The following is a 27,324-nucleotide window of genomic DNA, read 5'->3' as shown; positions in this document are numbered from 1 at the left end:
CATCGTTACCAGAAATTGTCGGTTGCTCGATCGAACGAACGGCCAAACATCATTGCAACATTCTTCGGGGGGGGGGGGGGGTTCAATCTCAGCCTCCCACCTTATTCGCCTACCATTACCCCCCGGAAAACTACCCCCAAAGATAATTACCCCTAAGGACAATTACCGTGCCTCGACGAGCTACCCCCGGAAAAGAGTCCCCCCCCCCCCACCCCCTGAAACTTAACCCCTATATAGGACAATGCCCCCTGGGACAACCAAGGACAACCGCCCCGAGGACTACCCCCTGTTCAGTATGAACAGGGGGAAGTCAACCTCGATAATTAGTTGGGTAATTTTTAGGGGGAGATCGTTAATTTCAGGGGGTGGTAATTGTCCTCTGGGGGTTTAATTGTCACGGGGGGGGGGGGGGGGGGTAATAATTGTCCTAGAGGGTAATTTTTCGGGGGGGGGGGGGAGTAACTTCCTCGGGGTGGTTGTCCTCGGGGGGGGGGGGGTAATCGTCCTTGGGGTAATTATTGTACCGCTAATTGGCCGGGGGTGACATGCCCAAGGGGTAATTGACCTAGAACCTTCAAAGGGCAATAAATAAACAGCTACTCAATTTACACTGAATCTTATTTTCTGGTTGTAAACTCAACAAAAAATGAATGGCCACCTCTAAATGATTATTTTGTAGACCATGCAAGTGAGCCTGCAAAATGTTAAGTTTAGTAGCACGGTTATGATTGCTCATCAAAAAGTGAAACAACATTCCGTCTGGCAGATTTTGACAACTGCATGGCCGTAATACCAGTAAAGAGTTTTATGCCTGGTGACCATGTTATCTCATTTATGATCTTTCTTTTATTTTCAAAATGTAGGTCAACATATACGGGGGGGGGGGGGGGGGGGGGGGGGTGAATTCCCAATTTACAAACTGTTTATAGGTCGAATGTAGTTTTATAGTATTTGTGTATTCTTCACCTTCTTCATACTCTCGAGTTGCGATTTTATGGAGTAAACCGAGTGTTTTATCATGGAAAAAAGACAATGAAGTGTGCACTTTCAAAAAACCAACCGCAGACCTAAAAACACACAAATAGACTAAAAAACCACGGGCAGATAACCTTTTCTCTGTTAGAGCATAAACAACGCACGGTACATACACTGAACTAGCGCGTGTGTTTGAGTGGGCGGAAATAGGGCAGGGGCATCACAGGGCGACATGGCCGAGTTCAAGCCTCGATAACTTTTTTATAAATAATAATTTTCGCAAGAAATTTGCTCAGGTAAAACATCAGGAATTTAAACTTCCATATCTCTTTAAACAAAAGTAAAATTTCCACCATATTTTTTTCTGATCGTTTTGAATAGGAACTTGATGTTTTTAAAAAAGGTTGATTCACACCTAAATAAGCGCATAGCTGACTGCTGCACAGTGACGTCATTCGCGTATCTCCGTTAAATGGGCGATCGACAGTGTACCATATTTCGTGCACATGTTCCTTACAACGTGTATGCTGCTATAGGCAAGTTAGTCGCACGCCTTCATTGCGCACCGTAGAAACTCGGGCGATGGAAGACGGCCGTTGTGTCTAATAAGCCACTGGTAACAGGGGGGCGGTAACTGGGCAGGGTACGGTAGTGTGAGAATAAAGAAGGCGTTTTGGAGGTGTGTCTGGATGGTCACTCACGTTATTTAGCGCAATTCGTTCGATAAAAACCGGAGAAAATGGCAGAAAAGTTGAAAGATGTTGGACCATTGGTAGGTGCAGTTGACCAGGGAACAAGCAGCACACGATTTTTGGTAAGTTTCATCATTTTACTGTTATTAATCATCTTCGTCTGGATTTGTTGTCGGATAATCCACCGGGTGCCTGGTAGAAATCTGACACTGCACGGAATGTACGTTGTAACCCTAGCCACAACTCTGCGGTGGATAATCGTTGGGGAACGTGCTCAAAGCTTGGGCAATGAAACTGCGCAGACGAATGTGTGTTTTTCGTGTGTACGAGATCGCGAGATGAATGAATGTAGACTGTGTATAGACACTGTAGTTTTTGGTTTGTATGCCCTTGTCTTTGCCCTTCAGACCCGTCGGTATGGTGTGGTTAATATTTGCTCTTTGATAGCAGCCTAGGCCTAGATCTACACTGTCGGCATGTGCCACGTTCTCAGAGGATTTTAAACAATTCAATTACAGAATTATTTGATGAAATATTCAACCTTTCCGAATAAATTATTAATTATTGCTTGGACTTGGACTATTGGCAACAATCACAGTTTATTGTTTCTTCACAATGTAATCGCTTTACCAGAACTCAACTCTAAAAATAACAACTAGGTCTACTAGTACTAGTACTAGTAGAGAGAGAGAGATACTGTACAATGTACATCATACATGCATGGCATATAATGTCGGAAGTATCACCCTGCACCATGTTCCATCTCCATCTGGATTTGATCTGAATTACGAATTGAATTGGTTTAAATTTTAATTGTATTTAATCTGAATTGCGAATGAATTTAATCCGAACTTGAACTGAATTTAACTACTTAATTTATGAATCGAATTTTAGTCTGCATGTTGAACTATCGCATTTGTTGTTACCTATGTCCAAGTTAAATGTTCTACTCTGTACCCATATGTATCTTATTGATGTTTATAATGTGTAACCTTGTACTGACATGCAAATGAAACAAATTTCCAATCATTGGACAATAAATTTGAATATGAATGAATATGAATAATATGAATATGAATCTCCGGGTCTGCATGGGCCTCCCCAAAATTACAACAGTTTTACATACTGTAGGGACTCTGAAACAAACACAATACAAACCCTCTTCCAAAATGGTGAGACGGTGAGTGTGTAGCCCTGATGAACACGAAGCATCATTGGCTCGCATGTTCTGCAACCCTTTTCTTAATTTCTTACAAAAGTAATCTGCAGTGTTTATTTGTTCCATCCTTCCAGGTCTTTTCCAGTAAAACATCTGAATTGATTGCTCACCATCAGATAGAACTACAGCAGACCTTCCCCAACGAAGGGTAAGTCCATTCTTAACCGTTGCTACGGGAACCGGGTGGTCCCTGTATTAAAGGCATCGTTTAACAATGTTAAATCTAAGATGCACGCCCCTACTTGTAATCAGTGCCTGTGATATGATGTAGTATTGAAGCCCTAACAAAATTGCGCTTCAAAATGAGCAAGAAGTGCCTAAAAAATGTAAAAATCTTTGAGTGACCGGTTTTACCATACTCGTTTTCCCCAATAGACTGAAGTGTTATGAAAACCGTTTTGGAAACGGTTTTCAAAATTTGTAATGCCTATCATAAATATCTTGATAATAAATCAGACAGGCGATCGGCTTGTAAAAGTCATGGGGTTCCTGACTGACCTAAAGGTTTATAATTATCATTGCAGCATGAGCTAAATCCAGGATTTTGTTTCAGAATCTGAGACAAATTTACTGAATCCCTTTAAGCCTATTTGACTTTGACAATCCAGGAGTCAACAGGTTAATCAGATTCTGGGTCCTGTTTCATAAAACTTGTTATCAATAAAAAGTTACAATAAAGTGTTATAAGCTACTGAAATCGTGGCATTTGATTGGCTGACAGCAAATTTGTCATAGATATTTAGCATTTGTTATTGATAACAAGTTTTATGAAACAGGGCCCAGATCCAACATTTATTCTTTGCAGCAAGATGCCTGAATTATGATAGTTTCATCATGTGTAAAAGTGGGTCTACAAAATCAGATATGATATTTGAAGAAAATTGTCTACTAATCGGCCTGTTTCTAGGCCCTGGGATTTAGATGCGATTACAGGGGGAAATGAAATATGATGATTTGAGGGGTGGAAAAAATTATGAAAATTAGCCCTTTTAAATATAACAAGTTCGCTTATAAGAAGGTGATACGTGTACATGAACTTAATAATAAATAAATTATTTATGATGCTTACTTAGTACGATTGGATAGAATACTATCCAATCCATTAAATGGAGATTTGATAGTCTCAAGTTTTCACAGCCTGTTTTCTTTTTTATTTCTCTCCTGAACAATTCTTCTGTACTTTAGCATAGATAAGTAGTAAACTGAAATAAATATATTGTCTTACAATATTACAGCTGTTTTTGAGACTGAAGAGTGTTTTTTTTTTAAGTTTAGCAGTGAGAATTTGGCATGTATGGTCAATTTTCTTTTACCTTGATCTCTATTCAAACTCCAGATTCACTTAAAGTGACTCAGTAACATTGCCTCAGATTCTGAAACTAAATCCTGGAATTAGCTCATGCTGCAACCATAATTATAAACCTTTAGGTCAGTCAGGAACCCCATGACTTTTACAAGCCTGTCTGATTATCAAGATATTTTTTATTGCAAATCAAAATCAGATTTTGCGTTTGCCAAACGGTTTTATAACACTACAGTCTATTGGGTAAAAAAAGTATGGTAAAACCAGTGTCTCAAAGATTTTTACTTTTTGGAGGCACTTCATGTCATGATCATTTTGAAGCTCAATTATTTTAGGGCTTCAATATTACACCATACCACAGACACTGATAGAACGTACAGCCATGCATCTCAAATTTAACACAATGCCTTTAAAGCACAAAGTGATTTGGCAAATGGACTTGTACATCCTGCTGAGAAAGCAATTTCAAGATTTTTAAGGATGTACAGTATGTCCGATGATTTAAAGGTCCAAGGACCAATGGTCAACAAATAAAACATCAAGTCTGTAATTTACATTGGACGCAGTTCCCATAATGTAGAATACACCTGTCTGCTTTTCTGCACAAAGAATAATAAAAAGTTGTCTTATTGTAGCCTTCATTGAACTTGGAAGGTCATGTTTGTGTGTTAATGATTGTGTTGGGTTACATGCACGGCCTTTGTATGTGAACTTGTTAAGTGTATTCTGACATGGGTACCTGTAATAGTCTGTGTGCACAGACTTCATTTGAAAAAGTAATTTCAATTTTTAGAAAGTCTTTGACTCTAGACTCTAGAGCCAAGCCTAACTTTACAAATCTCTGGTTCAGAATTACATGTAGAATAAGGTATTGTACCAACCCTATGGAGTGCGGGGGACATTGCAGTATATGTATTCTCTCACTTCACACTCTGTTGTACTTGTTAAGGCTGACAAAAGTCTGTGCTGGCAGACTAAGTGTGCACCTTCTTGCAGGACAGGTGCATTAATTAGTTTGATTGAAGGCAAGGTGACAGCCGTGCTCAGAGTCCCAGAGCATCGAGAAAGCGATCTCGATCGTGAAGACAGACAAGTGAACAGTGATAGGCTGACTTCAAATTAAAAGCTCTCTGCTCATAAAGGTACATGTAAGCTGTCCTGAGGAAAGAATTTGAGGTAGAGGCTGCATCCATGCAAAAAACAAGAACAAGAAAAACAACAAATAAACCATGACCCTGCCAATCACCAAACAGAAAGTGAAACAAATGAACGAATCAATCAAACAAACAAACAAACAGAGAGATGAACTAAATGTTAAACCTAAGATGATGTACATACTGCAGCCTTTGAATAATAATTTGTTAAAGCAAGAGCAGAAAAGAAACAGAAATGTATTATAATGAGAAGATAGGAAATATGGTGTTATCACTTTTTCTTTTACAAGGAATATATTTTTTCAGTTCGAAGCCTATTTGGAATAATTCACTTAAAAATACTTGTTTAAACATCATTTTGATTGATTTACAGTCGGGCATTTACAGGACCTATATTTCTCCCTTTTATATCTTTCTTCCAAAGTGCATAGAGACGCTACGGCAGTGATATAATCTTTCAAAGCACTGCAGTATTATGATTTATTATTATATGTATTGAACTTTGATGCCCTGCATTTTGCAATATAGTTTACTTGGGCTGAGGCACAAAGCCAGGTTAATTAGGCCTACATGTCATCTAATTTAATTAGGAAACGTGAGTAGCCAGAAGTTTGGCCTGGCCGCTGTTCTGCTATATTCTGGCGACGGTGGTTCAAAGGGTTATGCTATGACATAAGTATAGAGATGGAGCGAATATACATGAAGAAAAAATATTGACATATGAGATTAATCATGCAAGTATGTTTTGCAAGTGTATGTTTGTACACCTTATAGACAGCAGTCTGAAATTACATTTGTATTCATTTGGCATTTCCTGTATTAATGCGCAGGCCTACATTTAATATTGAGGTAAAGTTCATCATAAAAAGTGAAAACATACTGAATAACATTATATGAATCAAATACAGTTTTGAACAGGTGACTTTAAAGAGGAGACTTGAAGGAGTTTAAAGTTGCTAAAACTTGCTCTAAATATATGTCTTCAAGACTGGTGGCTGATTCCAAAGAGTTTATCCAGCATGTGCAGACTGTGTTTGATTCCTCAATATTTAATTTTTGTTTGTTTGCTTTGTTTGATTTTGGTACATGTGACAAAAAGAGAAGAATCATGTCTCTTTGGCAAAAGAGTACATTGCTTTTGTCATCTTGAAAGGACAAATGCATGTGGCAGAGCATTTCTTTTACCATGTTGTTTGTAGCAGTTTCTGTTCGCAATTAACATTATTGGGCAGATCAGCCTCACTCTTATTGGAAAAAGCCATTAAAGGGATCTGGTAACTTTGTCTCAGATTCTGAAACAAAATCATAGATTAAGCTCATGCTGCAATGATAATTATAAACCTTTAGGTCAGTCAGGAACCCATGACTTTTACAAGCCTGTCTGATTATCAAGATATTTATGATTGGAAATTTAAAAAAAATAAATAAAAAAAAAAAAAATGATTGGAAATCAAAACCAAATTTTGCGTTTTCCTAACGTTTATCGTAACACAGTCTATTGAGGAAAAAAAGTATGGTAAAACTGGTCACACAAAGATTTTAGGCACTTCTTGATCATTTTTGAGCTATATTAGTGCAATTTTGTTAGGGTTTCAATATTACATCATATCACAGACAATGATAACAAATGGGTACCAGTAGGATGCGAAAGCTAATGTAGTTTGATTAGCAATGGTGCTTGTAAAATGGCGACTGGCTGGAATGCTCGACAGGGAGTGGAGAATGTGCATACCATGTGTGCGGGTAAGCCTGAATCCGATGACCAGGGTAATAATTTTTTAATTTTTTACAAATGGGTACCCAGTAGGATGCGAAAGCTAATATGGTTTGATTAGCAATGGCGCTTGTAAAATGGCGACTGGCTGGAATGCTCCCCAGGGAGTGGAGAATGTGCATACCATGTGTGCGGGTAAGCATGAATCCGATGACCAGGGTAATAATATGTTCCTCGCCTAGAAACAAAGTATTAGGCGCATTATAAATGTGAGCTATTATTATTATTATAGGGCCATGCATTTCAGATTTAACAATGTTAAACGATGCCTTTAAAGCCAGTTTAAAGGGACATATGTGAACTGGTCTTTACTCTCCTCTTCTCCATTTCCACCAGGTGGGTTGAGGAGGACCCTAAGGAGATCCTCTCGACTGTCAAGGAATGCATCAACGAGACGGTGAAGAAACTGAAAGGTCTTGGAGTCGATCCGGCCGGTATCAAAGCTGTAGGTATCACCAACCAGAGAGAGACGACCATTGTATGGGATAGGACAACGGGGGAGCCCTTGCATCCTGCTGTCTGTAAGTTCTGTCATCTGATATCAAGTGCTTCTTATATATGCTTCTTGAATGATACAGTCTTCTTCGCAAATTTGAAATATTTAAAATTTCTTACGAGATTTCATCATTTAGAGTCTACAGCCGTTTCCAGCTCATAGGGATCGAAGAGTGAAACATTTTTGTACCTGTTAGAAGAGATTGTATTAAGTTTTGCTCCAGAACTTCTCTCAATGAATATTCCCTTGTATGGATGGCAAATTTTGAAATAGAATATATATGTCACATATTAACTATTTACGTACGTAAGAGATAGGGGACTGCAAACTTGTGATTGATTAAAGGGCTTGTGATCGCCATTCTCTGTAAGACAGGACCCTGGTCTGATTTCTTCCTCTTAAAGAAACATACATGTACAATGTATATCATGCATTTTCTGTTTGTACAATTTTCTGTCTTTCTACCATTGTTGCTTGTGTAGTATGGTTAGATGCCAGGACAGCTACCACTGTAGATCAGCTCGTATCCAAGACACCATCCCAGACCAAGGAACATTTACAAGTAAGTTGTCTCTCTCTCTCTTGACCTACATAATGTTGGTGTACTTGGTATGATATATTCCTCTGAGTGCACAGTGTGCTGATAAGAATGTCAGAGCTAAAGCTTAGGTAATAATTCCAAAACTGCTTTGGAACCTGTGTATCTATATAGTCTTTTTATATTTTAATAGTAATACTGGTAGTATGTTTCTGATTGTGTTAGCATTTGATTCTATTCCACCATACGCCACAATAAAAAAACCGTTGTCTTTGTTGACTCCTGCAGCCCCTATGTGGACTACCTCTATCAACGTACTTCAGTGCTGTGAAGGTCAGATGGTTACTGGACAATGTTCCGGAGGTCAAGAAGGCTGTCGATGACGGGAGGTGTATGTTTGGAACGGTTGACTCCTGGCTTACATGGGTATGTTATTTTGTTATTAACCTTTAGTTAGTATTGCGTTGTTGCATACAAAATGTTTTATGTTGTGATAAGTTGTTGTAAGTGATGTGAAGGTAGATGGTTACTAGACAATGTTCCTGAGGTCAAGAAGGCTGTCGATGACGGGAGGTGTATGTTTGGAACGGTTGACTCCTGGCTTACATGGGTATGTTATTTTGTTATTAACCTTTAGTTAGTATTGCGTTGTTGCATACAAAATGTTTTATGTTGTGATAAGTTGTTGTAAGTGATGTGAAGGTAGATGGTAACTAGACAATGTTCCTGAGGTCAAGAAGGCTGTCGATGACGGGAGGTGTATGTTTGGAACGGTTGACTCCTGGCTTACATGGGTATGTTATTTTGTTATTAACCTTTAGTTAGTATTGCGTTGTTGCATACAAAATGTTTTATGTTGTGATAAGTTGTTGTAAGTGATGTGAAGGTAGATGGTTACTAGACAATGTTCCTGAGGTCAAGAAGGCTGTCGATGACGGGAGGTGTATGTTTGGAACGGTTGACTCCTGGCTTACATTGGTATGCTGTATTATTATAAGTTTTACTGCTTATAATACTAGGTATGTTAGTATTTCATTGTTGCATGCCTAATCTCTTGATAAGTTGTTTTAGATAAATGATGTGAAGGTTACTAGATGGCTACTAGACAATATTCCTGAGGTAAAAAAGGCTGTAGATGACGAGAGATGTATGTATATTTGGAATTGTTGAGTCCACAGTGAAGTTCACTGGTTTGTTAGAAAAACCAATGAAAAACTCTCTTGTAAGTGTACTTGGAATGCTACTTTGGTCTTACCAGTGACAAAGCTTGGTGAAGTTTGGGTGTTGTTGTTCTCTATGTCTATTTATCTCTTGGCTCATTGAATCTGAAAACATTTCTTGTAACCAGCCACTGTAGTTTCTTTCTGTGTCATAGAAAGTAACCAAAGGTTTTATAGATAGATGATTTCACATTACCAATGTGACCAGATCAAAAGAGATTTTGCACACATTGAAACTTGAGACTGTGCTTCTGGTTTTCTTTCTTTTCTGTGATTTAGAACCTAACAGGAGGATTGAATGGAGGTCTCCACATAACAGACGTGACCAATGCTAGTCGTACAATGCTCATGAACATTACAACATTACAATGGGACGATGAACTCTGCAAGTAAGGAGATTTTTACCTGATATTTTGTTCTTCTTTAGAATTTTGCTTTTTATACCATTTCCATGTAAAACACCCCAATTTTCATGAAATTTTGATGGTGGTCATTTTTTTTCTGGCAAGAAAACTTTCACATGTTATTAAATTTTTAGGTCATTTTGTTGAATGAAACTGATGCGTATCTGGACCATTTCCAACATTCATGAAATTTTGCTTGCATTTGAAAGTTTTGGGTTTAATTCTGTCTAAATTACACTCGTAAAAACTCATACTTGAGGTGTGAATGATGTTCTTTTTTATTTAGCTTTCCTATAGTTCTCTCTCTCTCTCTCTTCCGTTTCTTGCTCTTCCTAATCTATCTTTCTCTTGTTTTCTCTCTATTGGTTTCACACTTTCTTGTCTGTCTCTCTTTTCCTGTTTGCCTTGCTTTCTCTTTCTCTTTCTGTTCTCTTCCCCCCCCCCCCCACCCCACCCCTATTTCCCTATCTCTCCCTGTCCCTCAATCCATGTTCATTTCTTGCTTTGTCATAGATTCTTTGATGTTCCTAAGACTATTCTTCCAGAGATCCGAAGCTCAGCTGAGATCTATGGTAGCTTGGTTGATACAGCCCTCAAGGGAGTGCCTATTGGAGGGGTAAGAATTCACTTTGAGTTTACCTAAAAACCATCTGCACTAGTTTGGCCAGGGGGGATGAGACCTCCCTGCAAGGTCACTGACAGGTGGTTATCTCATCAAATCAGCTCTCAATTAACACAAGAAAAAAGATGATCATGGTGGACCAACAGGCACCGATTAAGCATTGTTTGCTAAATAGATGGCGCAAGTAGCTATAAGTAGTGCAGTGGGGCTCAAAGGTCTAATAGCTTGATTGCCAATACTTTCAAAATATCTACCTCTGTCAATATCATTATCCTCATGTGTCACCTAATGAGATGTGCAAACATGGCAATGGAACATAGCAAAACCTGAAAATGTATCTCTAGGCAATATAGTAGCATATTTGAATTTTCTTTATTTGTTGATTTTCGAAAATGTACAATCTTGTTTATGAAGCAAATTATATTTTGCTGTTTAACACAAATGTTACAATTGTATGATACATGCAGATTATTAACAAAGAAATTTAAAATTTTTTTTTTTCTTTAACAATTCTAGATTGTTATATATTGTCACTAATCCTTTTGTAAATGGAAAACAGAAAATCAAGCAAGGTTGTAAAGTGTAATCAGGATTTCTATAGACATCATGCTAAGAACATATATTTCATGTTTTTTTCTTCTTTCGTTTAAGATTCTTGGAGATCAGCATGCGGCATTGGTTGGACAGTCTTGCTTCAAGAAAGGCATGGCTAAGAACACGTAAGCATGGCAAATCCGCCTTAAATAATAATAATAATAATAATATTCTGCTTTTATGAAGCGCTTAATACATCTGCGATGTCTCTAAGCGCTTTACAGATATACTATTACCCTGGTGATTGGATTCAGTGCTTGCCACTCTCTGGGGAGAATTCCATCCAGGTGTTACTTGATGCTCAAACTGTTTGAATAATCTGTAATCCTTATGGTTTAAATCATAGTACCTATTTTTTTTTTATTCAAATCCGCTTCATCATATAGATTTTTGCAATTTATGAACCCACATTGAATTACGAAGAGAGATGATTTTTACTTTGTTAAATAATGTTATTTTTATCATGAAAACTTGGCCGATCAAAGCAGGCTTTGGCAGTGAAAAGATTGTATCATTTAAAAGAAATGGCTTTTGTAAATGATGATTTCAAAATCATAGTCTGCTTTGCATTATAGATCATTAACTGTTAAATTTTGCTACTCGTTTGAAGAATTTCTACAATTTAACCACCATTCAAGTCACTCAAAACAAAATTTGTAACAAACATACAGGAACAGCATGTTTCTTGTATACCGCAAGCTATAGCATGAACTTAAGATGCTGTACTAGCTGTTTAAAGAACCTGTATGGGATATAAATAATTTTATAGATACTTGTATCCGTGCAAAGTTAGTTTACTCTGTTGCAGACATTATTCCTAAACTATTGGCTTCAAGTAAATATTAAAGACTTTATATTTGTAGTTTTCTGTGCAAATGTTTGTTGAGACATCGCTTTAATGTCTTATTAGTTGACTTAAAGGGGTGGATACACCGTATTATATATTCCACACGCAAACAAGTTATTTTATTGATTAACCTGAGACTGCTGTCAATAAAGTCCAAATAGTGGTGGTGGTGGTGGTTATTTTACCTGACTGCTAAGAAAGCATAATGCTTGTTAGTAAGCAACCAGAGGACCAAAGGCTTTAGGTCCTCTCCGAGGGACCAAATACAAAGATATATTTGCAGTGGCTTGATTCCTGTTCGAGGAAGGTGAAGAAAAAGTAGAGTAAGGATACTTCAAGGAGTATCTTTAACTGTGTCTTATTATTTGACCCAAAGGGATGAGTATGATTTGATTTAACAAGCAAACAAGTTACTTTATTGATCATTTTTAAACCTGAAATAAATGAAAATACAAAGTACCATACATGTAGGTAACTAGCCTGATTCCCATTCAAGTAAGTAAAAGAAAGGACACTGCATGAGTTATTTAGTTTCTTATTAGTTTATTCAAAGGGGTGGATATATTGTATGATATATTTGACTTGCAAACAAGTTATTGTATTGATCCTCTTTGTGAACACAACAAAAATGAAAATACAAAGAAATATTTACAACTGGTCTAATTCTCCTGTGAGTATATGAAAGAAAAAACTGACCTAATTCTTTTAAGTAAATAAAACAAATATTGGAGAAAGGATACTTCATTCATTATCTTTGAAAACGCAAGAAAATAATATACAAAGTTTTATTTGTTACTGGCCTAATTCCCATTCAAGTAAATAAAAGAAATGCCACGGAAAAGAAACACGAACTACAAGTAGTATCTTCTTCCATCATATGCTTGCCAAAACAAGTTTGTTGTGTCATGTTTTTTTATTAAAAGGGGTAGACATACATGTATCATACAATACATTTAATATATTTAAAAAGAAAATGAATTATTTTATTGATTAGCTGGAATGCTACAAGAACTTACAATTAAGGTCATGGTTGTAATTGACCTGATTCCCATTCAGAGAAATGCTACTTCAATGCGTATGTATTTTCTCCCTTCAGCCAAGACAGTCTGTTGTGTCATATTATTTGATTTGAAGGGGGTGGATATACGTTCGACATGTAAATAAATTATTTAATTGATTAGCTCGAAATGCTACAAGGAATGAAAATCAGGGTCATATTTGCAAGAGCCCTATACATACTTTCCATTCAATCAATATAAGTCAATAAAAATACATTGTTAGCTTCCCGCAAGAAAGCCATAAGTTCTATGCATTTTCAGTGGCATTAACTGCCTTTTTGCGGGCATCCAACAAAATGCCATAGAAAGGATACTATATGCAGTATCTGATTAAGTCAAATTGACTTGAAATCCCTCTTGCTACCGGTATTTGTATCAATATGTGCACATCTAGATTTGAACTTGTACTTTTTTATGAGGATGTGCAAATAATACTGGACAGGTATCGTGTTTGTCTTGGATCAATATACAGTGTGCAGTTAGCCCCGTAATATGAGGGTCATTGAGTCACTTTATCTTCAGGTTTTCTCAATAGTTAGGTTCTAAAGTCATCAATCAAATTCACATTTTCTTGAAGATGTTATTGTGAGTTATGATGACTTTGAGATTATAGTACATGCCGTGTCATTTCCTTGAAATGCTAGAGCGCCGTATGATAGCCGAGCATAGGGGAACAATGTTAGGCAAATGTTGGGTCACCATCAGAGCCACTAACCCTGGAACATAACCCATGGAAGAAAAACAACTTGATGGAACATTTCAATTTCCTCTAACCAAATAGGAGTGGAAAGATGAAATAACTGTTGCCAATTTGAGGAGTAAAAGCTGGTTGATTTAGATCGACCCTGAGAACTTCCATCTTACAAACCCCAAATTATCAATAACACACAAATCTGTTAGACATTCTGGCCCGGACATCTGGAATGATTTACCCGACAACATAAAGTCTTGTTCAACCATCTACACCTTAAAAGCTACACTTAAACGACAAATAATACAATCATATGCTCCCCCTCTCTAAATTAGTATAACAAAACCGTGACTTATTTATTCTTTATCATGCAACTGCTCACTGCACCTGCACTTGCACCGCACCTCTTAATCACTCAGTTTTTCGAAGAGAGTTATGTCGCCAATTCTTTTTACGAGGCCGCCATCCATCTCCAGCCTAACCGCTCACGATGGTGGTCTCCTGCGTTCCGAATTACCTCTCTAATTTATTGAAAATATTTCATATTTCTTATGTTATTGTATGCTTCGTACATATTTATCGAATGATATAATTGTACATGATTTTTCATTTAATTACTTTTGTAAACATTGTATTCATTGTATTTGTTATTGTTCAAAATTTTGTACTTTGACTTTGAATTTGTATATTTTGAACGCAGAAATAAAATCAATCAAACAAACAAACAAGAAGTTAAGAAAAGTCTGAACTGCTACGTGTTAGTAAGTCATAGTTATACTACCAATAATGATAATGAACAAAAATAATATCTTTTTTGTTGTTGGTACAGATATGGGACTGGCTGTTTCTTGATCTACAACACCGGAGAGGAGAGGGTTTTCTCTAAGCACGGTCTCTTGACGACGCTTGGATATAAACTGGGGAAAGATGCTCCTACTATCTATGCACTAGAGGTAAAGATTTATTCATTTGGTATTACAAAAACAAAATCCTGGATTTAGCTCATGCTGCAATCATAATTATAAACCTTTAGGTCAGTCGGAAATCCCATGACTTTTACAAGCCGATCGCCTGTCCGATTATTAAGATATTTATGATTGGAAATCAAAATCAAATTTTGCCTTTTCCTGACAGTTTTTTTAACACTACAGTCTATTGGGGAAAATGAGTATGGTAAAACCGGTCACTCCAAGATTTTTAATTTTTGGAGGCACTTCATGGTCATTTTGAAAAAAAGAAAGAAAGAAAGAAAGAAGAATTGAATGTTGACAGCTTTATTTAGACTGTAGAAGAAGTAATCATTTCATAGGATGCAGTCATGCAGAAAACTATAAGCGAAGCCTTGGTCTGCATACCTGATAAAACCTTTATAATGAATAACTATTATGAAAATATGAAATCTTAAAAGCAAGCTTTCAAACAAGGGAATAGGGATATTAAAGATAAAAGCAATGAACACATAAAATATTCACATGACAGCCACCTTTTTTTTTGGAGGCGGGGGGGATTTGTACTGTAATGTAATGTACCTCATTTTGTGAAGATATTGATAAAAGATTTTTCCTCCACAGGAGTACATACTATAGTAATACGGTTTTAAGTGTGTGCCTGAAGGAAATTATGTTTCATGAGTTTGCATCTTTATCAGTTGTCCTGCATTACAACTGTCCAAAGTCCAAGCCTCTCTTTTATGTTTGATTATAAAAGATTAGACTTGTATGCTTAGTAATCCTTTTCCAAGTGTACAGAGTTTATGAAGCATCCTAAACATTTCTTATCAGATACTTTATGCTTTTAATTGTGTAGGCACGTTCCTTTGAAGTAGGCCTGTCTGATTATACGGGCCACAGGTTTAGATATTTCTGTCTTTGCCTATCTTGGTCTCGTTCATTCATTCTGTTCCCGAGTTCTTTAATAGTTATCTACCTTTCCCTAACATTGATGGTTAGACAAGCTGAGAATTCATAAACATGCATTTGTACTTCTATACACTTCTAATAAATAGTTAATTGAATATTTCTTCTGTGTCTGTCACTCTGTCTCCCCATCCCTCTATCCATCTCTTTCTCTTGTTCATATACTTACCCCCTTCTCCCTCTATCAGTTTTGTTTCTTTACTTTCTACTTACCGTACCCATCAACTACATTACATATTTTCTTTCTCATTGAAGCTTAATTTCTGTCTCCAGATCTCCTAATGTTTCTCTATTTTTATGTCTGTCTTACTCTGTACACTCCCTACAACTTCCTTTCTTATATTGATTGTCTCTTAGAAATACTCTGTCCATATACCTGTTTGGGGCCAGGAGGACATCAGGTCTGTGTAGAATGATACAAGTTGATGCCCTCCTGGCTCCAAGCAGTATTCTTGTAACCCCCCCCCCCCCCCCCCCCCCCCCATCCCCCACTCCCTATTCTTTTTCTGTCTCTCTCTTTCTCTCTGTTTGTCTCTTTTTCTTTCTATATCTGTCTCTCTCTGTCTCTCTCTCTGTCTCTCTCTGTCTCTCTCTCTGTCTCTTTCTATCTTCTGCAATATAATACTTATTTTCCTACTCATTGTGATGACTTATTGGTCACTGTCTTCTGTCCTTTCAGAATAACATGCCTTTTCTTTCATATTATGTACATGTATCATTAATTATATCATTTCTTTCACCCTGATGGTGAGATGATAAACTTGTATCTGATTCTGATTTGCTTCTCTAGGGATCTGTGGCAGTAACAGGCGCTGCTGTGAGATGGTTAAGAGACAATTTGGGTATCATCAAAACAGCTGCTGAAGTAGGTAGGTATCGCAGAGGAGAGAAAGGGGTACAGAAAGAGAAATAAAAAGAGAAAAAGATAGAAAAAAATATATGATAAATGAATAGCAAGCTACACGTGGATAGATACAGATCAGATTCAGTAGTTTAATAACATATGTATGTCCAAGAGAGGGAGACAGACATAAATTGAGAAAGAGATGCAGTTGCATCATGTGCCCCTATGCTCAAAGATTACTGAGTAGCCAACTAAAATAGATATTGTTCCTGATCCCTTTCAAATTGAGATGTGTCTATGACAGAGAGAAGGAAATGGAGTACAGACCCACATCTATATACAGATGGAAGAAGACTAAAGAGAAGACGGAGGAGGGGGAGGGGGAGGGGGAGGGGGAGAAAGAGCTAGGAGGAGGGAGAGGATGAGGAAGAGGAGAGGGAAGAGGGAGGAGGGGGAGGGGGGGGGGAGAGGAGGAGAAGGAAGAGGAGGAGGAAAAAGAAAGAATAAACATGTTCCTAACATTGTGTTACAAGTTCTAATATTCTAATATTTTTTTTATATATCCACAGAGACGCTTGCTAAGGAGGTAGATAACAATGGCGGTGTATACTTTGTTCCTGCATTCTCTGGTCTCTACGCTCCCTACTGGGAGGCCGATGCAAGAGGGTGAGATCGCCTGACATATCTGCTTTTTATTCTACACACATTTTGTTATGAATATAGTAAACAGTGAAACTTTGATACATCATTTTTTTTTTTTTAAATTGGGTCACGATTTTTTCGTTCTAGACCACATGCTCTGACAGAAATTCCTCTGCAGTCTATGTCCTTTAGTAATGAATTCCTGACCCTTGATCAAACACTTAATAATAATAATAGTATGTCTTCTTTACCCAGGGTAGCCTCATCAGTATTCATACTGTTCTCCCTGAGGGCCCTGCAAGCCCTGCAATCATACTAACCTTCACATAACCTCAACCCTTCACTGAGCCTAACACCCAATTGCATCCCCAACCCTAGCCATATATGTTTGACAAAATAAAGCCAACATTCATATACCCATTATACAGACAGCCATGCAGCCATTTCTTGAAACCTAAATTAGTATAACTTCTTAGATATCCTATTGTATCTTATATTTTATAATTAGCACACGTCTATATACGGTACCCACAAATTTAGATTTGTGACAGATTTTGAGAGACTGACCTGAGATAATAATAATAATGGTGGCTTCTTATAAAGCGCACATGTCTGTCACATTGTAATGCTCCTTGGCGCTTCCCCGATTATTACCCTAGCCTCTTGTCGATGGCCCTTGCGCTGTTGGAGTCCGTAAATTCTGGCGAGCGAAGCTCGTCAGAGAACCGAGGCGCTTGCGCTGAGGGCCTCTTAACAAGTGATCTGAATTTCTCATGTTTTTCATTTGGCAAATATTCTGACCCAACTGAAGCTTCGGTGAAAATCATCCAATCAAAGAGAGAGCTACTATGACGTAACTGCCATTAAAATGCCTTGACGGAGTATGTACACACTTGGGAACGATTCGTAACAAGAAATACATTCTACAGGATACCCATTATTACATAAGGGTTGAAAGAGACAAAGACATATCAAATGCCTTGGTCAAGTTGATACTGTATGTACTGTGCATATACATGTAGATCCAAATCCACCACCAATTTGACCCCCCCCCCCCCCCCCGTAGTAATTTCGCGACTTCTCCGGGGCAGGTATAACGTTTTCCTTTCATTACTCTTTTCTTTCGAGTCTTAAGCATCTTTTGAAACAATTTTTTTTGAAAATCGTACCTACTGTTACAAAGTCACATGACTTTTTGTCTTTGCATGTCAGCCCGAAAATCGCTCATTTTCGTGATTTGTGTAAAAAACATATGGAAGTATCTTTTTTTCTTAAACAGAAATAAAACTTTGGTTATTTGGTCTTGTTTATAGTTTAAGTGTTTATTTTGGGGGTCAAATTATAGTTAGAAATGAAATAAAACAACAAAAACAATGAAATACATAAGTTAAAAAAAACATTGAAATACATAAGAAATTATCAAAACAAGAGATAACTTGGCTCTTCCAATTTTTTTTTGTGTATTATTATTCCAAATGGTCTAATGAATAAATGTAGTGTAAAAGAATGCTTAAATATGAATAATATATGATATATGGGTAAAAATGTAAATTTTATGACCTTCTTTGCATAAATTACCATAAATATGCAAATGAGTGAATTTCCAAAAAATTGAAACTACATGTACCATAGTATTCTATACACCTCACTTGACATGCATGCAAATTTTCATGGCGATCAGCCGTGAAACGGCTAAGATCTGGGGGGGGGGGGGGGGGGGGGGGGGGGGGGGGGGGGGGGGGGGGAGAGCATATACTCTACGACCTGCAGGATCTCAATAGCGAAGAACAGCACCCAGTCCTCAGATAGATCTTTCTTATTAACAGCCTTGACTTCATTTCATTTCGTTTCATTTACTTTTCCACTTCTCATAAAAAACATATAACAATTTACATACAATATCCGATTAACACAACAAAACAATACAAGAAAATAACATAACAATATTAAAAGAATTTTAAGCACCTAGAACAAATTCTTGAGACTGTGGTGGAGCCAACAGAGGCCATTGACCTATCAATGGCTGGTCTCCAGTAATAACTTAATAATATACGGTATAGGTAGGTACAGAACATAATTAAGTACACATACTACACAACAAAAGGGAAACATGCAGTCTGTGTGAAGGAAAAGTATACACAAAGAATATTTGAGCATAAATAATTCAGGTGGTGTAGTGAGTATTAAAAAAAATCAACATATTTGTTGATTAGGTCTAGAAGGGTTTCATTTGATTTGTACTCAGTCATCATGCAGCTCTTGTCTTGGTAGATGTGTGCGCATTCAGCAGTCATAATGGATGGACGCTGCAGAGTAAGAGATTAAAGGTCATTATTCAGTGATTAAGCACTCCTAGAAATTAAGTTACAGTAACTGCTTCCTATTTTCTCCTTCGATTATTCACGATACCATCCGAATATCTTACAAATAACAAATCCTTCTACAAAAACAGGGAATACAGAGTAAAAACTAATCCTACATTAAAAAAAAAATTAAAATTTCAAATTTATTCATGTTTCCAACAAAACATTACAAATCAATTATAAGCATTTAAAACAAATTTAAGAAATACATGTTGGAATGATACATATGAATGATAAGCATACAAATTCAGTAGATTGATGATTAAATAAACTTGAAAATGAGGAATTCACCCTGGAAAACAATTGAGAAAAAAAAAATCATTTTACCTCATCTATGAAATAAATAATGAGTATCACTTTGTTAATGTTGGTTCAGAGTTTGACTTTAGGTTTACAACTCACCACATCAATCTGGGAGGGCAGTCTACTTTCAGTATTCTTGTCAAAATAATGTCAATAAAACATACCAAAGCTAACAGCAAGGTCTGTCTTGATTGCTGGCATCATGTGATCATGCTGATAGATCCCTTTGTACATGGACAGAGGTTTGGATAGGCCAGCCAGCAGAAGGTTCTGAAGACCAGCATTGAACGGGTCACTGTAATCTAACGGCTCCTCCCCCATTCCAAAGGTAGTGATGTCCTGCTCCACTTGTTCTGTGTCCTGGATGGTCCTATCTGGGATAAAGCTCATCTCCAAATCTATGAGACTGACCGCATATCTCCCGGGGCTGTGTTGGGCAATTGCTGCGGAAGTTACATTATTCACGTATATATGCATAATTCATTAGGAAATCAGGTCTCATGAATATATAATTTAGATCACTAGTTACGAGGCCCTCAGCGCAAGCGCCTCGGCCCGGCCCCCCCACTCAGTGTTATTTAAGGTACGCATATGCTCGTACCCTCTTTTTGAAAGCACCCCCTATCTGAGGACTGCCAACATTTCCGAACCCCCCTTTCGCAGGCTTTTTGCGGGCTTTTCCTGCCTTGGAGACCCCCCTAAATCAGGAAAAATGCTCAATGTACCCCCCTAAATTCGGAATAATTTCTCAGGATTCCAAAGAGATGAGAGAAAAATGAAAAACACCCCCTTTTTCCGACCTCTGAGTGGGGGGGCCGGGCGCCTCGGTTCTCTGGCTCGCTTCGCTCTCCAGAATTTACAGACTTCAATAGCGCGAGGGCCATCGTCAAGACGCTATTATTACCCTGGCTTTAGCAAGGCGGCCATGACGGCGCTCTAGTAGATATTAAACGACTTTCTGTTGTTCCTTTTTTTCAGAACTATCTGTGGTCTAACTCAGTTCAGCACCAAGGCCCATATAGCTAGGGCTGTTCTAGAAGCAGTCTGTTACCAAACAAGAGAGGTAAGAAAGTGGTACTTATTGATGAGAATCTTATTGCTTGAAAGAGAAATTTTGATGTTTATAATTGTGTTTAACCTGTAAATGTACTTTTAGCCAGTGCTGTTTTGATAATGTTATTCTATAACATATACTTTTGATTAAAAGAAACTTCCCCTCAAAAATTAATAGCTTCATACATTTACATTGAAAATATGTGAAATGTATTTTGCTTTGTGAGTAACATCCAAGCTTGTTTGACACAGCAACCCTTTTTTTTTCTTCATCAAGGTAAACAAGGAGGTGGGGGGAACAAGCTGTGTCTATTATTAAAACAAACCTTTTCAATTACTTTATAGCAGGCCTTCTCAACTGGCGGCGCGCGCGCCACTTGTGGCGCTTGCGGTCAGTCGGAGTGGCGCGCGACTGTTGCAACAACAAAATAAAAAAACAGAAAGAAAGAAAATATTTATTTTAGAATCAAATACTCAGCTAAATCAAGAAGTTGCAGTCGAATTTGAGCCCAAAATGCCTGCTTAACAAACAGGAAGAAGGGGGAATTTATCGTTTTTTACCATTTTATACAAATCTAAACCAAAGGTCTAAACAATTAGCTTACGATGGGATACCAATTTTAACATTGCCAATCTTTGGAAACAACTTGTTTTTGTTTGTTTGATTTTCACTTTATTTTGACATTTCCCGTGTTTATTGCACACAAAAAATGCATATAAATATACCTCCGGTGTAATTTTACCCATGAATTGTACTAATTTTTTTTCAATAAGAAATTATGATTGATTATATATTGTGGAATGAAATGGTGTTGAAAATGCCCCATTTGGGCCTTTAAAAAGCCCTAGGCCTAGATCCAGCAGCTTCAGGGGGCCCCACCCCCTGCTACCCCCGTTAGGGCTTCGCCCCCTGACCCCACCCATTTTCGGCTCGGTCGCTACGCTCCCTCGCAGCACAGTCAACTATACAGGGTGGCGCTTCAATTACAAATTCTTTTCGTTTTGGCACTTCTAATAAACTAGTTGAGAAGGCCTGCTTTATAGTATCATGAGGGTCAATTCAGCTTCTGATTTATGTTTCTAGAATAATATTAATAATAATAATAAATTTATATAGCGCAGCTTTTATACAAAATATATTCAGCTGTGCTGGTTCGAAGCCTATTTTTCTTACTAACTTCTACAAAATAGAATCTCTCAATTGAACAAATATGTTTTTAATTTGAATTTGAAGACATTGAGAGATAGGGAGCTTCTTATTTCTATTGGCAAGCTATTTAGCCTTTAAAGGAGCTACACAAAGAAAATTCACTAACAACTCATAATCAGGAACAAATTACATATGGATGGAAAGATTTTCTCTTGAAAAACACGAACAATTTGCTGAGAAATCATATAGATATCATGGAAATTAAGGCGTAAAATGCAATTTTTCAAGACCCTCCTTAGACCCCCGAACGCCCCTGAACGTAAGTCAAACACACAAGTGTAGCGAGCTCTGAATAGTGACGTCACACACTGGACGAACAGCTCAGTACCGTGTAGCAGTATGCAGCTAGCCAGCCGTGTCCCGTATGTGACGTCACAAATATTGACGCTCTACAAAGGACCGCTGAAGGCAGAAAATCTGGATCTCAAAACTAACATTTTTGAGAGTTGATTACTGCAGGCCCTAAACATATTTTGAAGAGAAGAGTTGTTGTATTTGATCAGTAAGGCTTCCCCTTCGCAATGATATGAGTTTGCATCAATTCAAAACACTTTTGATTCTTCGTGTGTCTATTTTAAACGAAGCAGGCGACAATCGGCATAGCAGACGACACTTGATAGTAATTTTGTATGTGAGATTGCTTTGCTGAATATAAATTAATGTTTCCCTGAGGAGGCATCATTACAACTCGTTGAACTGTGTTGTTTTGTTTTAGTTGTTAGATGCTATGGACCAAGATTCGGGCATTCCACTGGAGAAGCTGAGGGTTGATGGAGGAATGACCCAAAACAATCTCCTTATGCAGCTACAGGCAGATACTCTCAACATTCCTGTTGGTGAGGATATAACATAATGCAATCATTATCACTATTATCATCGTAGCCGACATCATCGTTATCATAGTACCCATTATGCCAATTAAGTGTATGATGTTAATCATCCTTCTCCCTATCATCATTATCACTATCTATGATATTATTGTCATATATTGTTTACTTATTTGTATGTTCTTTTTTATAAACATGTATTTGAAGTGCTAAATGAATAATAATAACATTAATACTGCAACCATGTTTATTACGGATGTACTTACTATCATCACAATTACTGTCGTCATCATAACCATCATCACCACCATCATTATAATTGTTATCATCATCATGATTGTCAATTATTGTGTGAATATTATCAATATTCTCATAAACATTTTCATTAATAGCATATTTATGTTTTTAACGATCATCTTCAGAGTAAGTAATAATCTCATCTTCTTTTTTTCCCAGTACGACCTTCGATGCCAGAGACCACAGCTCTAGGCGTTGCCATGGCTGCAGGCCATGCTGTAGGAGTATGGAAGATAGAGGATGCCTCGGCGGGTAACACGGATACCTTCACACCTGTCATTGAAGAAGATGGTAAATATACATCTACAATGTAGCTCTAATAAAGCGACAATGTTGGATGGCTTAGCCAATAAAATGTATACAAGTCAGGGCTTGGAGGGGGGGGGGGGGGGGTAGCTACACACAAATAATCATGCATCATTGGATTTTTGAAGAAAAAATTTGGGGGGGTTGATTGCAAGTTCTTGAATAGAAATCAATTTGAGTCAACTGAAAGGTTATGCTCGGTAAAGAGAAAATTGAAAGTGTGACCAATTGGAATTTCTACAATTTCAATAGTTTTGGATCCTCCTGTTTAAATAGATAGGAAGATTGCAGTGATGGAGATAATTTTTGTATTGGGCATATTTGTGCAAAGGGCAATTAATGACTTTAATATAGAGTCAGTGTCATGAGAATGTCATGATAATTATATTATTCTTTAGTATATTTACCACTTTGTATTTATTCTCGTCACCCTTTCTCTTTCTCTGCCTCACCCTCAGTTCGAGAGTCGCACTATGCCAAGTGGAAGCTAGCTGTTCAGAAGTCTATGAACTGGGAGGGGCACAGTTACACCCCTGCTACCAAAGGTGAAGCCTGATCTTACCCCCCTTTGCCTGGTATTGGACACTCCCATTATAATGATAATCACTCCTTTGCATGTAAGATCTATATGATATATTCATTCCATATATATTTTCATATCGTAGTATTGATGTTATTGTAAATATGTATTTGTAAGATGTAAAGAGCGCCTGTCATTATGCGGCTCTTTATAAATCTCACAGACATCAAAAGCTCTTTTCCACATAGCTTGTTATCAATGGAAGGTTACACTAATTCAAAATAATAAAAGTCTCAGACCCTGGTAATGCATGGAAGCCAGTATTGTATTAAATGTTTGACGCCCTGAGTGTTCATCAGGAGCAAAATACGATCCTCTCCTGTTAGAACAATTGATATAGCTGGTGAAACCAGTGCCATTAATTTCTAAGTGAGCAAATTTGTTGTGAAATTATGGCAGCATTATGTATCATAATAGACCAGTGGGGGAAAAATGCATGGGAGCGGAGAGCGGTTTAGCTCTTGAAAGCTCAAAAATAGCTCTGGTAAACTGTACAAGAGCTCTGGTAATATAATGATAAGGCACTTCAATGTTACTCTGAAAAAATCACACTGTTATCACACCGAATCCTAAAAGAGCTACCCTGGACAGAAAAGTATTTTTAACACTGCTATAGACTACATGTCCATGTCCAGATAGCACACTTAGCAATGCAGCAAAACGAATAAGTGCCCTCTGTGTAATTCAATCAAATGTATCTCAAGGACTTGCCAGATTAATTGCCGAGTAATGTGGATTTTAAAAAAAAATCTAATGTGAATATTGTGACTTTATGATAGTTACATTATGTAATTGTCAACATTCTTTAGGATCAATAAATGTGGAAAGGTATTAATTGTTAAAATGATTATTAATTAAACTCTTTTATCTTATCAAAGCAGTTGAAAAACTTATATATAATTTGATGGTGCAAAGATTTTTCACTGTAAAATCCTTTCAAATCACTCATTTCATCTTTTAAAATGTGGAATGTACAAAATATGTTCTTCTACATGTATGTAATTTCCATATCTGTCATAGACCATAACTCTTCATTTTCTACCCTTTAACAATTAATAGCTTCATAAATTTACATTAACAAAAATATGTAATGTATATTGCTTTGTGAGTAACATCCAATCCTTGGTCATTTAACAATCATAAGCAAATTTTATGGTTGCATGCCTGTAATATTATCATCTGTTCTGTATTTATATCTGTAGCATCATCAACTCTCTGTCTTTCTCTCCTCTCTCTTTCTTTCTATCAATCTCTTTCTATCAATCCATCTCTTTCTCTTCTGTCTGTTTCCATTTCTCTTTGTTTCCCTTCCCATCAAGCAGGTTCTACTTGCAGCCTGCCCTCTATCATCAACACCCAGACAGTCACTGCCATTGTGACATCATCAGCCGTTCTACTGGCTCTTGCCTACTGCCTCAAGAAATCTCTCTAACTCATTGCTTCAACATCATTATATCTATATATCATGTAACAGAATGTTAAACCCTTCAAGGACACCCTAACAAATCATCAATGGATCGTATCTTTCATGGTTCCTTGCTGTGGCACTTGTGTCCTTTAGCAATGTGATTGCAAGATACCCAGGCGTTTCATCAAAACCTATGGTGGGATGTGTGTTTTCATTGTCTTGCAAATATTCTTGAAATATATGTAATAATATATCAGATTTGTATGGTGCCCAATCAAAAAAATTGGACAAAAAATAGATAAATAGAGTATATTGAAGTAAGTTTTTTTTAATGTGATTTCCTACCTGTGAAAATGTGTTTGGTGCATGTGATTTTTATCTGTTTTGTGTATTCTGGAAAAGTCAGGACCAAATATGAATATTGATATTGAATTTTCTAGAGAAATTAGATCATGATTGAAGATGAATGTATTTAGATTTTAGATCTGTTTCATGGACAATTTAAGCATCTCAGAACTGTAATGAATGTACATGTATATTATGAGGTAAGATTTCAAATTTTTCAGACCGATGATCAAATGGATAACTTTGATATATACATGTAGGCTGTGCCTTTACATGTACATGACACAGTGAAGTACAATACCTCAATCACTTTTCTACTTTTGACTTGAAAATCATGCATTTACATCACTACTTAATAATAATTTATAGTAATAATGAAATGGCAATAATCTGGATTTATATATCACTTGATAAGATAGAGGTATTTAGAGGTAGACCAGAATACTCAGTTGAAAGAGAATATACTAATAATAATAGCTCTTCTCATATAGTGTATTTCAGGACCCCAGGCCCTCTCAATGCAAAATGTAGTTGAGGTGCAAGTAGGAAGCAAAGAAACAAACTGATAGAGGGAGAAAGAGGATAGGAGGTATGTACGAGAAAGAGATGGATAGAGGGATTAAGTTATGAAAAACACAGAAACCATTACATTTACAAGGGGTATGAATAATTTTGCTGTTAGCTGTACCTGTTTTTGTTTACTATTCATGACTTAACTGTGATGATCATTTGATAATCAGTGTGTGTTTGATACAAATAATACTGTTTTGAAGAGTTATATATATTTACAAAACCAAATATTTAAAGATCTATATATCCTGTACAAAAAACATTATTTTGACGCACAAAATTTATGTACAGTTTATCAATGTGGATATATTTTCTTCAAGTAAGGAATTTATTTTCACCTTTTTTTCCTCTCACATACCTTTTATCTTTAATTGATCATGTAATTTTGTTCATCCATGTACATGGACAATGAATACAAAATTTTAGGTAAACATTTTAGATTTTGATGATAGCACAACATAATTTGTCAGTTTTCATAGGAATATTCATTCAGAATTACAGAATGATGTATATTCACGTATATCTCAATTTGAAATTTTGATATTAAAGTGATAAAGCTGTCACTGGCAAAGGTATACTAATGAATGAAGCGAGATGCACATAAATTGGTCAAAACTTTTAATTGAATTATTCCGGAAACTGTAAATCCATTGTCAGTGCAGCCATTTGCGCCCTTCTGTGGGGCACACAACGTTACATGTATAAGTTCTTCGAACACGTTCATCATTCAAGCAATACTAGGTCCTTATATTGTCTTCCAAGATTTAATTGGCAGATTTTTAAAAAAGATGCCAGGAAAAGATGATACTATTGGACTACACAGGGTTTTAGTATGTTTCAAGAGCAAATAAAGTTTTGGGCGATTCCATGCAATGTGTTTTGTACATCATATGAGCCTAAAGCATGTTAACTCATGCTTTAATACAGAATTGACGCCCAAGTTATGGCTCTAAACAGACATTTTATTTCTGCATATATTTCATCCAAAATTGAAGAATTTATTGATATGACCATTGAATATTGGTGCTTTCTGCTATCACTACCATTAGACATTGCCATATCAAGAGATTTTA

At 36.9% G+C, this 27,324-nt stretch overlaps 1 protein-coding gene across 2 annotated transcripts; it reads left to right on the top strand.

Annotated features, from left to right (window-relative positions):
- The first annotated feature begins 1,372 nt into the window (after window positions 1–1,372).
- Window positions 1,373–26,323, top strand: LOC580504 (glycerol kinase). Of its 2 annotated transcripts, none has more exons than XR_004062776.1 (16): window positions 1,373–1,789; window positions 2,961–3,034; window positions 7,454–7,638; window positions 8,096–8,175; window positions 8,440–8,577; window positions 9,651–9,760; window positions 10,289–10,391; window positions 11,049–11,116; window positions 14,417–14,540; window positions 16,294–16,372; window positions 16,917–17,013; window positions 20,634–20,718; window positions 22,634–22,754; window positions 23,202–23,333; window positions 23,807–23,965; window positions 25,251–25,355. XR_004062776.1 is itself a non-coding variant. In XM_030978291.1 (16 exons), exons 1-16 carry the CDS (start codon window positions 1,715–1,717, stop codon window positions 25,358–25,360), a joined length of 1,668 nt encoding a protein of 555 aa, XP_030834151.1. In that variant the 5' UTR covers window positions 1,373–1,714; the 3' UTR covers window positions 25,361–26,323. The 2 variants fall into 2 exon arrangements, 1 of the variants encoding a protein (XP_030834151.1); XM_030978291.1 differs by having other exon boundaries at window positions 23,807–23,893; window positions 25,251–26,323.
- Window positions 26,324–27,324: the final 1,001 nt, after the last annotated feature.

Source organism: Strongylocentrotus purpuratus, unplaced genomic scaffold (genome assembly GCF_000002235.5).
Source record: "Strongylocentrotus purpuratus isolate Spur 01 unplaced genomic scaffold, Spur_5.0 spur5_scaffold_1, whole genome shotgun sequence".
Lineage (NCBI taxonomy): Eukaryota > Metazoa > Echinodermata > Echinoidea > Camarodonta > Strongylocentrotidae > Strongylocentrotus > Strongylocentrotus purpuratus.
This window is presented reverse-complemented; position numbering and strand designations above follow the sequence as displayed.

Coding starts and splice junctions, on each gene's coding strand:
- LOC580504 (XM_030978291.1), top strand. CDS start 1,715: ATGGCAGAAAAGTTGAAAGATGTTGGACCATTGGTAGGTGCAGTTGAC. Junction 1,790..2,960: donor CAAGCAGCACACGATTTTTG/GTAAGTTTCATC, acceptor CCATCCTTCCAG/GTCTTTTCCAGTAAAACATC. Junction 23,894..25,250: donor TTACACCCCTGCTACCAAAG/GTGAAGCCTGAT, acceptor CCCATCAAGCAG/GTTCTACTTGCAGCCTGCCC.